Here is a 13,827-nt window from a genome sequence, read left to right as displayed (position 1 = left end):
AGACAGAACCGATGCTGTATATAAAATAAAGACAAAGACACTTTAATAGCAACAACACCTGTATTTAATTGTCATATGGCGGCGGGGCAGAGACTGTTTCACCCACAGCCGGCGCGCTACAGATAATAATAGCAGATCATTTTCTAACATCCTCGGTGTTCAATCAGCTTCACTTTCTCACCTGAGGTGGAACCGACTCCTCGACTCGGAAATAAACCTGAGAATCACGCCTTCATCCCGTCTGACGTGTGTGCGGCTGATTTGAGCTAATAATTCCCTCTGAATCTTCCTTTGATGTCACTGGAATGAGGTAATAAGCCAATCAGTCTCACAGGTGACAGCCTTAAAGGAACAGTACACACAAAAATGAATATTCCTGGGGTGAAGGCCTGCAGTCAGATTCATATCTAATCCCGGTCAGGTGTTCAGAGCGGAGAGTAGATGATCTCCTCCTCTTTCATTCAAAGGTTCTCCTCTGCCGAGTAACTCCTCCCCTGTTATCTGCCAGTCCCCCCCCATTTCCTTGCCAGGTTCTTCTCTGCCCTCTTTGCCCTTCAAGCATTCTTTAGTTTTATTTGTGCAGCATCCAAATTCTCCCCTTCTTCGTTCTCTTCCTTGTCCTCCTGATCATTATCTAGTTTACAGCCTTCAGGCTTTTCTCCTCCTCCTCCTGCCTTACCTCTTGTCTTTTTCTTTTCCCATCCTCCTCTGTCCTCCTGCCATCATATCTCTCTTTCCTTTATCCCCCCTCTTCCACTTCCTCTTGCCAAAGCCCACTTCTTTCTTTTCCTTGTTAATCCCTCAATATGTATTCTTTCTCTCCTCGTCAAATCTCCTCGTTTTCCCTCATTAGTGCTTTTGTGTCTCAATCCTCATTCCCATTTGACCTTTTCTTCTCTGAGGCCGACGCCCCTTTGCCAGCAGCGAGGCCTGTTTGGCGTCTCGCGGGGGGGGGGGGGGGGGGCACAGCGACTTTGCTGAATTGCTGGACGTCGTTGCTGCAGGTGGCGATGCTGCAGCCAGTGACAAAAGATGGAGGGAGAGAATTTATTTATAGCAGAACGATGAAGCGGCCAAGAAGACATCAACAACACGCAGGGAACACAGTCCAGACCTGACAAGCCGAGTGCCTCAGCGTTTCGTGGAGCCTTTAGCGGCTGCAGGACCGAGGAAGTCCTTTAGCAACGTCCGAAGAGATCATTCAACCCAAAGAATGAAAAGCTTAATTCTATTTTTTTATAATCCTTCAAAGGTTTCTGCTGTTTTCAACATTTTCTAATGTTGTTTTCTGCCACTCGACTTTCACCAAATGTCACAGCTATAATTGGACTGAATAAATAATTCATGCAGCTGTTGCTTCCTGAGAGAAAGTGTCTCCGTGTTGGGCCCGGTTGTTCTGGTGTCGTGAGGCGTTCGCTGACCTGTTTGTGGACCGCTGGATCCGCCCCTATGAATGGAAACATGTTTGGTTTTTGACGTCAATATTTTTCTGAGATCAGATTAGCCAATGAGAGACACAGCACTGATTAGCGGCAGCAAAACGAATCTAGCGTTTTGGCTAACAATAGCACGAAAGCTAGCATATTAACATTAACATTAACCGTGCCCATTTAAACATTTTGCAACTCATCCACCTTTATTTCTTCTGCTTCCTTGTTTTCTTGCTGTGATGTAACCCGATCGTTATGGCAACGTCAGCCATTTATGACATCACATTTACGGCTTCTTTCCACCCTGGAGGTTGGACAGGTTCCAGTCCAGTCTCGGGACGTTACTCCTCCTCAGGGCTTCTCCTCTGCGCTGATGCTCCTCATGGCTGTTGAAATCGATGACGCCAAGTTTAATAGCATTATGGTATTGATCTTTTTCTTTACTACCTCCTTATGAATGAATGAATGAATGAGACCAGCGTCATGTAAGAAGACAAGATGAGTGTTCTGGATCTCTAAGGGGACGTAGTGCGGGGGGGGGACGATGCAAAGGACAGGGTGAAGTGGAGAACATTGATTTGCTCTGCGGGCCCCTCGCGTGGACAAGCAAAAAGTACAGGGAAAGTCAAAATACATTCTTAAGATAGCATTAAATGAATGGGGGGGGGGGGGGGGGGGGTCGTTTTCCATAGGTGTGGCGGTCAGATGGGAACAGAACCAATCAAATCTTTACCTCCCGTTTCAAAAGCTTCACGCCTGGCCTCAGACAGTGAGAGGAAGGCGTGTCTGAAAGTACCTCCTCTGATTGGTCAGACGTTTCTGTATTGATCTGCTCTGTATCGAGCCCGAGTCCAGCCCAAACATCAGACGCTTTGGCTGGAGATAAAACTGACAGCAGCCTTTATGCTAATTAAAATCTCTAGAATGAAATTGGGTTTCTCATGTAAATCCTTAACCCCACTTCTACATTTCGATTTGACATTAATCCCGTAGATTAATCCTGACCTCTGAAAAGGGATTTAATAAAAAATCCACTGCATTGATTTTACACCGGAATTAAAAACATTTATCTCGCATTGACGTTCATCTTTTTTTTGGGACCTTTCCAATGAGGTCTATTAGAGAGAGACAACATTAAAAAAGGACGAGCGAGACCATCTGTGGGGTGGGGGGGGGGGCGCTTATGTAGTCGTTAGCAGCTCCATGCCTCGGGGGGTCCAGGGCCATTTGGTGCATGTTTGGACCATCAGCAGCAGGAAACGCCACCGTTCACACTCTCTCACTCTGGTGGAACGAGGCCTGGACGAGTTGTGCCTCACTGACACACATTTCCCACAGTCCCTGCTGTGACCTAAGAGGAGCAGGGTGGTCGCTGGTTCCAATCCCTGGGACAGTCTGGCCTCAGAGACTTGAATCATCCGTCTCTTTCCCAGGGAATCCCAGGGTTAAAATAACTTGTGTCATCGCTCTGCTGCTCTGAGCAGAAAAGAAATATAGAAAAAAAATGAAGGTGGCTCAGAACAAATGTTTGAACGGGTTTATCAGCTCAGAGCTTCTCTCATCTGGTTGCCGTGGTGACTGCACGGTTCGAGCATCGTATTCACAAAGAAAATGAAGAGGAGAGGAGAAACCAGACTATGAAAGGAAAGGAGGAGAAATATGATGGGAGTAGAGGAGGAGAGAGAGGAGCTGACATGTAGGAAGGAAGGAGCATGGCGGACGTGAGGGAATGAAAAAAGAGAAGAGATGGGAAGAAAGAGAGAGAGGAACGAGCGAGAGCGTGGATTATCTTCCTCTCAGTTTCTGCTGCAGAGCTTCACTGGATTTATGAGGAGTCACTTCTTCGTCATCGCTCCTCGTCACACGCACACACACTCACTGACTCACCATCATGTGATGCGTGTGTGCGTGTGTGCGTGTGTGCGTGTGTGCGCGCGTGCTTGGTAATGCCCACGTTGGCTTCAGAGCATCCTGCTGTCTAAGATTAACGCTGTTAGTTTCACCATATTTATTCTCATAATCCTCTTCTTAGTCAGTTTCAGACTAAAAGTCTGGACATTTTATTTTTATTGCATCAAAGTAAACTCATTTCCTTTTTTTTTAAGTACGTACTGGATATAATTTTACATTTTATTCTGTTTGCTATCGCTATGACAACGTCCCTCTTTCTGTCTCTGTCTCAGCGTGGAGGGAGACCCCCAGTGTCCGGAGGCGCTCACTTTCTCTGACTCGTCTTTCGGACAGCCCCCCCACTTCCATCACTATAGCAACAGCCCCCTCTCCAGTCCCTGTGACCCGTACAGCTCAGCCTCCACCAGTGGGCCCTTGGGAGCCTCCCAATCACACACAGAGGTACCGATCCCAAACAGCTGATCGAATTGATACAAAGTAGTGTTGGTGCTGTGGTTCGGCTTTGTGGACCCGGAACTCAGTCAGCGTCCCGTCCGTGACTCATGACCTGTCTCTCCTCTGGTCCTTCAGGGTAGCTCTCCCATCTCTCCCCCCAGCCCGGCGAGCCTCGCCTGGGCTCAGCGCAGCCGACACCAGCCGGCCAGCCTGGCGCTCCGCAAGCAAGAGGAGGAGGAGAGCAAACGCTGCAAAGCTCTATCTGACAGCTATGAGCTCTCTACAGACCTCCAGGATAAGAAGGTGAGAAGCATCGTCACTTTCATGCGGCGCCATCAACGGCGGAGTGGGCGTCGCCCTCTGGTTTGGGATGAACGCACCTGTAGACCACAGAGCTGCCTTTCCTGACTGTTCGGCGGCGTCGCCTGATAGGTGGAGATGCTGGAGAGGAAGTACGGCGGCCAGTTTGTCTCCCGGCGGGCGGCGAGAACCATCCAGACAGCGTTCAGACAGTACCGCATGAATAAGAACTTCGAGAGGCTCCGCAGCTCCGCCTCCGAGAGCAGGATGACGCGCCGCATCATCCTGTCCAACATGAGAATGCAGGTAAACTCGCATGCAACAGCTGCATGTCTCGCATGTCCACGCTCAAAAGTTCAAATGTCTGATTGATTTATTTTTTTTATTTTTTTGGCTTTGGGTCCAGTACTCCTTTGACGAGCGTCAGCCACAGGGTCAGGGGTCAGCAGGTCAACGGGGGTCAGACGACACGGGAGACATGGACGATTCCTTCTCGAAGCAGGTAAACCCATTTGTCTTTAAGAGGAATCTAAGAGTCGCTGCCAATCAGGAAACGACAAGGTCCCTGGCGAGTGGGAGAGGAGAGGTGACAGCAGTGGGGGAGACGGAAGACGGGAGACGGGGGACGAGGGCGGCGTCCAACCATCTCACGTCATTCAGAAACGACCTCGTTGTAAACGCCACCCGACGACGAACAAGCAAACAAAACGTTCTCATCTTCCCGTGTTTGTGTTTATGTTTGTTTGCTTGTTTGTTTGGGCTCATATTGACTTTGGGCTGTAGGTTAAGTCTTTGGCCGACTCCATGGACGACTCCCTCACCTGCCAATCCGGCCGGGAAGACTCACAGGAAGTGGGAGGAGAGGGAGAGGAGGAAGAGGAAGAGGAGGATGAGGAAGGAGAGGAAGAAGACGAAGACGAAGACGAAGACTACAGAGAGTGCTCGTGGCGCAGCGCCAACCCTACCTCCCGTGTGGGGGGGAGAGTGGGAGGAGGTGCCCCCATGCACGAGGACAGCACTGCCACCTCCTTCAGTGATGTCACCCTCTACATGGAGGACGGCTGCCTCCCATCCTCACCCCTCTCCCGCCCTGCCTCCAGCTCCGACACGGAGTACTGGGGAGGAGGGGGAGCCGGTGCGGGGGGGAGGGAGGACAGCAGGGACACGGAGGCCGGCAGCATCGCCAGTCGGAGGAGCAGCACTCCCTGCACAGAGTGTCGTGGGGAGTACAGAGGGAGGCCAGGAGGAGGAGGAGGAGGAGGAGGAGGAGGAGGACATCTACCCGTCCTGACGATCGAACCACCCAGTGACAGCTCAGTGGACATGAGTGACAGGTCAGCGCAGCCAATCAGAGAGCTTCCACAAACTATTTATAAATTGGTACCATCAACTAAAATGTCAATAAAAACATAATTTTTTTTAGTCAACAAGTTTAATTATTGTCAGAATTCCTCTCGTTTAACGCTTTACGGTTTAATGTTTTACGGAATTCATGGAATTCATGGAATTTACTCACAAATCAATTCCCTGTGAGGGAAGATTTATAAATCGATCTGCTTTATCTCGGCATGTCTGCCCAATCCTCAGGTCGGAACGAGGCTCCATCGGGCGTCTGGTGTACGAGCAGGAGCCGTCGAGAGCGGAGCGAGGAGGAGAAGAGGACGAGAGGAGGGGAGGAGAAGGAGAGAGTGGCGAGGACGAGCGAGGAGGAGGTGGAAGCAGCGAAGCGGATTCTCCGCAGGGAACCATCAAACACAAACCAAACGGACGCTCGGTCGCCACGGCGCAGGGGCAGACCCGCAGCCCCGCCAACGTCCCCTTAGCGATGCCTTCAGCCCGGACCCTGCCCTCACATCCGCTCCCTCACCCGCTCCAGCACCCCCATCAGCATCCTCACCCGCCCCCCATGCCCCACCTGCCCACCATCCTCCACCACCACCCGCAGTACAGCCAGCCGCACATCATGCACATGCACCTGGGGCACGGCGGCAGCCCCTACATGCAGCACGCTCACTTCGCCCAGCACCACTACCACCACTTGCACCACCAACACCTGCCCCACGCTTACCCAGAACCCCCGTCTTCCCCGCTGCCCTCGCCCGTACCACCGCTTTCACCCCTGCCACCGGCGCTAACGCCCTCGCCGCTGTCCTCCTCTTCCTCCATGCTCCAAAACATGGAGGCGCAGCAGCAGCAGCAGCAGCAGCACCACGACCACGCCCACCACCCCCACCCCCACCCCCACCTCCACCACCACCACCTCCTCTGCTCGGACGGGGACAACGAGAGCGTCAACTCCACCACCACCAACTCCAACGACGACACGACGGTCAACAACTGCAGCTCCGGCTCCTCGTCGAGAGACAGCCTGCGGGAGCCAATGGGAGGAGCCGCGCCGGGGAAACAGACGTATCAGAGAGAGAGTCGCCACAGCTGGGACTCTCCCGCCTTCAACAACGACGTGGTGCAGCGGCGGCAGTACCGCATCGGACTCAACCTGTTCAACAAGTACGTGGGACTGAGCTGCAAACATCTGCATCTGTGGGGCAGGAAGAGCAGGGAGGGGGGGAGGGGGGGGGGCTACAAACAAATACAAATAATCTTTAAAGAGAAACGCGTCTGCAGGAAGCCGGAGAAAGGGATCCAGTACCTGATCGAGAGGGGCTTCGTGTCGGACACGCCGGTGGGCATCGCCAGGTTCATTCTGGAGCGGAAGGGTCTGAGCCGGCAGATGATCGGCGAGTTCCTGGGCAGCCGGCAGCAGTTCAACAAGGACGTCCTGGAGTGAGTAGCACGTCGCCGGAACGCTGCCGGAGACGCGTCCGACTCCCAAGTGCTCACGGAGCGCCTGCTGTGTCTGCAGCTGCGTCCTGGACGAGATGGACTTCTCAGGGATGGATCTGGACGACGCTCTGAGGAAGTTCCAGGCTCAGATTAAAGTTCAGGGCGAAGCTCAGCGGGTGGAGCGGCTGGTCGAGGCCTTCAGGTACTGCCGGACATCCCGAGGAGACGAGTCGACCAAAGGCGCGGGCGTATCAGTCACGCTTCTCCCCCCCCTGTCTCCAGTCAGCGCTACTGCGTTTGTAACCCGGTGCTGATCCGGCAGTTCCAGAATCCGGACACCATCTTCATCTTGGCCTTCGCCATCATCCTCCTCAATACGGACATGTACAGCCCCAACGTCAAGGCGGAGAGGAAGATGAAGCTGGAGGACTTCATCAAGAACCTACGAGGTCAGTCAGTCGGTCGTCTCCATCTGAGCCAACAGCGAAGACTTCACGTCTAACTTTACGTTTTTCTCAGGTGAAACTTTCATGGAATGATTTCCAGGTAATTTCTGTTTGGATGCTTCTTTCCGGGGTCCCCCCCCCCATCCCCCCCTCAGGTGTGGATAACGGTCAGGACATCCCCAGAGACCTGCTGGTGGCCATCTATGGGAGGATCCAGAAATGGGAGCTGAGGACCAACGACGACCACGTGTCTCAGGTCCAGGCGGTGGAGAGGATGGTGGTCGGCAAGAAGCCCGTAAGAAAACGTCCTCAGATCTCCTGGCGAGACATAATGTCGAACGTCTCAACGTTTAAATGTCCCTCCAATGCGTTCGCAGTCCCAACAAACTGCCGTAGATTCTGCTGCTCCGTGTTGACGCCGTGTTTTTGTGTTTGAACCACAGGTTCTGTCACTTCCTCATCGCAGGCTGGTTTGCTGCTGTCAGCTGTTTGAGGTTCCGGATCCAAACAGAGGCCAGAGGAGCGGCGTCCACCAACGGGAAGTCTTCCTGTTCAACGACCTGCTGATGGTGAGGAGACAAGTTAGCGCTCTGCTGTAGCACAGGTGGGGAAGAGGCCGTGAGAGGACTGGATTCAGGTCCAGGGTCCGCTTGAGGTTCAGGTCTAGTTTCAGCTGCCATGGTGAGACCGCCGGTAACAAAGACTAAGGAACATCGTCAAACACTCCTCCCCCCCCCCCCCCCCCCCTTCCTCGCTTCATCTCCTCGTCTCTTTTCTCCTCCTCCTCAGGTGACGAAGATCTTCCAGAAGAAGAAGACCTCTGTAACCTACAATTTCAGACAATCATTCCCTCTGTTGGACATGCAGGTCCACACCTTCCAGAACACCTGTGAGTACCCGCCTCCACTCATCAAGGACCTCTGCAAGCACGTCACAGGATTCCCTATACATTACTGTCAGTCTGAGGCCTCTGTGCTGCATGAGTCGCCCAACCTACACAGACTTTGGCCGACGTGAACGATCCTGTTCAGAGCCCGTTTCAGCTGAGCGCTCGTCGGCCGGTGCAGCAGATTGGAGTTGATGGCGTTTCAAATGTTCCCCGTTAGCGCCTCTCCGAGGAGTTCAGAGAGGCTTCGGATCAACGTCCCAAACGTCTCCTGTTAATTTGGGATGGGGATTTAGTCTCAGTGTAACCTCCCAGATATGACATCATCATTTGGGGGTTTATTGCACTGGATGGATGTGATGAAATGAAAGTAGAGGATTGATATCTATTTTTAGCTCATCGTCACACCGTAGCTCCTCCCATCAGCAGCTCTATGCCATGCAGGTCATCATTGTGTATTAGAGTTGTTTAGTTGTTGTTGTTGACGGCGCTGCTTGTCCCGTTGGAGCTAAATGTGAGCTGGCAGACGGCGATGATGACAGATTGTCCCTCATGACTCATCGGCGCCTCCACGGCTGATTTGTGTTCGTCATGTGAACAACACGTCTGTTTTTAACGGTGCCGCAGAGTTGACATTTGGTTTTCACTTTTTCTTACGTGCAAATTTAAATCGGTCAAACTGCAACTTATTCAAAGAAAACATTAAATATGTGTGTGTGTGTGTGTGTGCGCGTGTGTGTGACCCAGACTACCCTCACGGTATCAGACTGACGTCGTCAAACCCCGGAGGAGAGAGGAAGGCGCTGATCGTGTTCACGGCTCCGAGCCAGCAGGACAGGGCTCGCTTCACCTCCGACCTCCGAGAGAGCATCGCAGAGGTCCAGGACATGGAGAAGTACCGGGTGGAGTGTGAGTGATCCGAATGAAGAGTATGAGCACCTAGATCACATGTGTCAAACTCAAGGCCCGGGGGCCAAATGTGGCCCTCCAAGTCATTTTTTGTGGCCTGCGAGAGCTGTGTGCAGACATTTGTTTTTTTAAATGCTGCATCTGTTACATGTTCTTAACAGCCCACATTTGTTGGTTGTTCTGCAGTTCTGCCCCTCTCAACTGTGACAAAAGAGTTTTGAACAAACTTAATGCCATAACTTGTGTTTGATGATATTTTTCTTTATTTATCATTTCATATTATTCACTTGAATAAGTTTGATTGTTGATCGATGGAGTAGTGTGGTTTTCTTAACCTGATCAATTGAAAGGATTTATGTTATAATAACAGCAATAATCTATCCATATATTTTTACAACTATGCAATTGAATATGCAACGTTTGTAACTAAAGTAGTGAACTGATCAAACGGAAAAATTCAGCAACATGTCAATAACAATAGTAACACGCTGCAGTCAGGAAATCAATAATCTGCTGGCAGTGACTATTGAAAGTTATTTGAACTTTTTTGTTTTTTCCAGCATGTGCTGAAATGTTGATCCCAGCTACATATGGATCAGGATCAGCACTGGACAGCTCCATAGGTAGCCGGCTACATATGGAGCTGTCCAGTGCTGATCCTGAAAGTGATGACAAGACAAGGTGGTGGCTTTCTGGTTTTGCTTTGATTTTGTATCGATTATCTTCGTTCCTGCGTGATGATTGCATTTGAAATGGAACTTTTCCACATTATTAGATGCGTTAATTTACTCCCATCACAAACTTTGGTTCATACTTATGATTTTTCTCATTTACAGTATGGCTTTATCTCTAACAATTTTTACGTTACAACCTTTTAAAAAAGTGATATCAAAACTGAATATTTTATTATAATTACTGTGGCAGCTAAAGAGTTAAATAAAAAATAAATAGGAGACACTTTCTCCAGAGCGGCGTCTAAATCCTTACCTCCCCCTGGGAGGTTCTGTTTCTTCCTGTTGGACGGCTGTATTTTAACATCGACCTTCTCCTTCCAGCTGAGCTCGAGAAGCAGAAAGGTGTGATGCGGCCTGGTGCATTAACGGGAGGAGGGGGTGCGCCAGGTGGCATCGCCGGCGGCGGCCCCGTCAAGGGCGAGGTGGTGAACGGCACTCTGGGTAGGCCGAGCCTTGATGACACTTATGCCTCGGTGGACGGACTCAAACGCACGGCGCTCAGCTCCTCCCTGAGGGACCTCTCAGAAACAGGTGAGGACGGCAGGCTTGCGCTCGGACACGCGTGTGCGACCGCGGGAAAGTGGACCGTGGGACATTTCCATGACCTCCGGAGACAAACTTACCGTTTGTGTTTACTGCTGCAGTCTTAAAGTCGTGTCTCGGTGACTCACAGTAAACCCACGCTGGACTTATGCAACTTATGAAACAGCGATGAAATCTAAAATACACATTTACAGTAGTCGAATGTCGCTGCTCTGCTACCACCTACTGGCTAACTGAAAATGATTCAGGCCCCATCACGCGTCAGGTCGATCAGTGAAATCTACTATTGATCAAGCAGCTTGAATTCCTCAGATCAACGGATTGTGTTTTTACTGACTGATTCGTTGTCCCGGATATCAGCGACAGTTAATTAATTTGTATCCGAGTATGACATCACAAAGGTCTATGGCGCGTCGAGCTGTAATATTAGCTAGCTTGGTTAGCATGTCCTCTCCCCATGTCTTGTCCCATGATTATAGTGAAGACAACATCTGAGTGATGCATCTCGAAGACGTCTCCGTGACAACACAGTTGGCCATGTTTAGCTAACCATTAGCATCAGTAGCATTAGTTAGCGTGCTTTCAGCCAGATTCTGTTGATGAAGACATTTTAACCATGGCTCATTTTGATTGGGTAACAGGGAAGCGTGGTCGCAGGAACAGTGTGGGGTCACTGGACAGTACCATTGAAGTAAGTTTGGAGGGGCGGGGGGGGTGAGCATGCGTGATGTGAACTGCTAGCATGACTCACTGCATGTTCGTCTGAGTCCTGAGAAACGTCCATCTAAATGTTCTGCGACGTCCCATCAGCCTGTTGAAGCCACGTGATTGGACAACGTCACTCCATCTTAGGATGCAGAGAGCAGACGTGCAGTAAAGGTCACCCCTGCTGGAGTCGTTGCCTTCGGTTGTTCGTCTCCACACCGCCAGCACGTCTGTCCTTAAATCTGCCTGTTTGAAATCATGAAATCAAATGAAACCGGATGAAGCCTTTGAACAGCCTCTGGTTCCAGCCGACCTGGTCATCAGCTAGAAGGGCTCCCCTCCAAACTGGGATCATGCCCCGCCCCTTTGCAACCTTTCATGGACATCAAAGCATCCATGATTGTATTGAATTAATCCATTCACTGGCTGTAGAGACTTGCTGATCTGGATTTTTTACCGTCCCCAGTGGAGAATAAAACGTCTATCTTATTTTTGTGTTAATTAATTCATAGCTGTGTTTCATTCTCTTTTCTTTATTCTTCTTGGTGCAAATCCCTAATCTCCTTCCAGGGTTCCATTATTAGCAGCCCCCGGCCTCACCAGCAGCACCCCCTGCCTGTGGGAGGTCTATCCTACAGCCCCATGATGGTTCCGACGTCTCCAGCAGCCTACCGGCCACACCGCCCTACTCAGAGCCCCGGTACAGGGGTAGGGGGTGGGCCGGGGCTCTGTCACAACCAAGGGGGGGCCACCAGCTCCCCAGCCATGAGCGGGGGAGGGGTTGGTGGCGGAGGAGGGATGGTGAGTGGCCCGGTCGGTCTGGTGGGGAATTTCTTTGGCAGTCGCAGAGGCAAGGTTCCTGGTCCCCTGACGATGATGTCGCCGACCCCACAGGGTCCTCAGAGTCCCCTGATGATATCATCACCCCCCCACTACCCCGCCCCCGCACCTCCCATCCCCCACCCATCCTCCCCTTCCCCATGCCCCTCCCCATTACCCAACCTCGGACAGTCGGACTCGGGAGTTATTGGAGGGGGGCCGTCCAAGCTCCAGGCCTTGCACGCTCAGTACTGTCACGGCAACAGTGCAGGAGGAGGAGCCAGTGTGACTGGGCACCAACAGCAACAGATGCCGCCCCCGCCCTACCACCATCACCATCGCTATCACATGCAGAGCATCCCACAGCACCACGCCCTCTCACACAGATTCTCCGCACCCTGGCGGCAGGGCCCCCCCGGCTGCGCTCTCTCTCATGCCCAGCAGCATCAGAGGATGCAACATGGCGCAGCACAGCACCCGCGCTACAACATGGGCTTCATCACGCCCCCGCCGCTGTCCCCTCACTCGCCCATAACCCCCACTACCCCGCAAGGACTCTACCACGCCCAGCCATCGGCGGGACGGCCAGGTGGAGGAGGAAAGCTCCCACTGACCATCTCGCACTCGCAGCCCCACCCACACGCTCACATACACCCTCACAACCTCGGCGTGCACGTGCACTCCCCGCTCAGCCCCTCCCCATCCGCCTCTCCATCCACCCACTTCATCTTCTCCACGCCGCCCCCCCAGACGCCCACGGCGCGCTTCGTCACCCAGACACCTCCACAGCCCTACGGATCCCAGTATCCGCCTCTCACTCCCATCCCACCTCCACCTCCACACTCCCCCCTACCTCCCCCGTCGGCAGGCCCGCTCTCCCTGCACCCGGGGGCGGCCGCAGGGCAAGGGGGGTGTCCCAAATCGAAACCGGTCAGCCGGATCAGCACGGTTGTGTGAGGAGGCAGAAGTTGAGGACGGTGGTCCTCCACCCCATAATGAGCCACAGGGGGGCGGTAGTGAGAGGGAGCAAGAGAGGGAGGAGGAGGAGGAGAGGCGGAGGGCAGCTGCAGGTGTATCAAAATGGCCGCCTTGTGAGAAGGAGAGTACTGAGAGCGGGGAAGAGGAAATTACTCAGTCTGTGTTATTTTCACATCCACTTCCCCGGCTAGTGGACAGGCGCCTGTTGGGTACCCTGCATCCTTTGGGGGCAACTAGCAGGAAACCTACCCCAGCGTCCTGCCGTCCGTCGGGCTCTTCAGAGGTGGCCTGGGCTTCATCGACAGAAAAAGTTTGTCATTGCAGCGAGACAAGTGGTTCACCAGACGTGAAAGGAACAGTGCCTGAGGACTGAACAGACCGGTTAGCGCTTGATGCTAAGGCTACGTACGCCGTTAGCTGACGGGACAGTGCGCCTGAGAACGCGGCAAATCCTTTCATTCCAAAAATCACATTCATCGCACACCACTTTGATTCTTTCACACAAAAAGCGCTTGTTTTGGTTGTCGACATGTTACAAGCCATGAGGTGTTACTGAGAAGCATTGATGCGGTGCAGTTTGTGTCTTTGACAGGCAACATGACCCCTGGAATAGTGCAAAACCTGAGCACGGGAGGGAATGTTATCATTTAAAGCCCCAATCCAGCATTTCTTTTACTAGAAAAAGTGCATTATTTGAGGTTACTGGAGACTTTCTACACAAAAGAAGCTTTTTGAAAACTTCAAGCCATCAAAATAAGAGAAACTACAGGTGTTTTTTTTTACCTTTGTGGTTGCAAAAATTCTTAATAGCCTTTAGTGTTTGTGGATTACAGGGTTCCAGCAGTGGGAAACGCATCCTTTTTTTCTTGGGCATTTTTGTGTAACGTTGTGATTTTCCCCCAGATGTTTTATTCTTCTAAAGGGAATGCTCCCCAGCAAGCATATTT

At 52.0% G+C, this 13,827-nt stretch overlaps 1 protein-coding gene across 1 annotated transcript in view; it reads left to right on the top strand.

Moving 5' to 3' along the window:
- The window catches only part of LOC137903349 (IQ motif and SEC7 domain-containing protein 1-like), a 40,409-nt gene extending 27,550 nt beyond the window's left edge, over positions 1–12,859 (top strand). The window contains exons 2-17 of the mRNA XM_068747505.1: positions 3,614–3,782; positions 3,912–4,079; positions 4,209–4,382; positions 4,483–4,578; positions 4,860–5,410; positions 5,664–6,584; positions 6,702–6,860; positions 6,940–7,062; positions 7,143–7,309; positions 7,462–7,601; positions 7,750–7,875; positions 8,096–8,195; positions 8,940–9,101; positions 10,157–10,366; positions 11,020–11,069; positions 11,654–12,859. Of these exons, the coding sequence (XP_068603606.1) occupies positions 3,614–3,782; positions 3,912–4,079; positions 4,209–4,382; positions 4,483–4,578; positions 4,860–5,410; positions 5,664–6,584; positions 6,702–6,860; positions 6,940–7,062; positions 7,143–7,309; positions 7,462–7,601; positions 7,750–7,875; positions 8,096–8,195; positions 8,940–9,101; positions 10,157–10,366; positions 11,020–11,069; positions 11,654–12,859 (4,522 nt within the window). The remainder of the gene's footprint in view (positions 1–3,613; positions 3,783–3,911; positions 4,080–4,208; positions 4,383–4,482; positions 4,579–4,859; positions 5,411–5,663; positions 6,585–6,701; positions 6,861–6,939; positions 7,063–7,142; positions 7,310–7,461; positions 7,602–7,749; positions 7,876–8,095; positions 8,196–8,939; positions 9,102–10,156; positions 10,367–11,019; positions 11,070–11,653) is intronic.
- Positions 12,860–13,827: the final 968 nt, after the last annotated feature.

The sequence above is a fragment of the Brachionichthys hirsutus genome, chromosome 2 (genome assembly GCF_040956055.1).
Source record: "Brachionichthys hirsutus isolate HB-005 chromosome 2, CSIRO-AGI_Bhir_v1, whole genome shotgun sequence".
NCBI classification, from domain to species: domain Eukaryota; kingdom Metazoa; phylum Chordata; class Actinopteri; order Lophiiformes; family Brachionichthyidae; genus Brachionichthys; species Brachionichthys hirsutus.
Note: the sequence above shows the minus strand (reverse complement) of the source record. Positions and strands in the feature narration are given on the sequence as shown.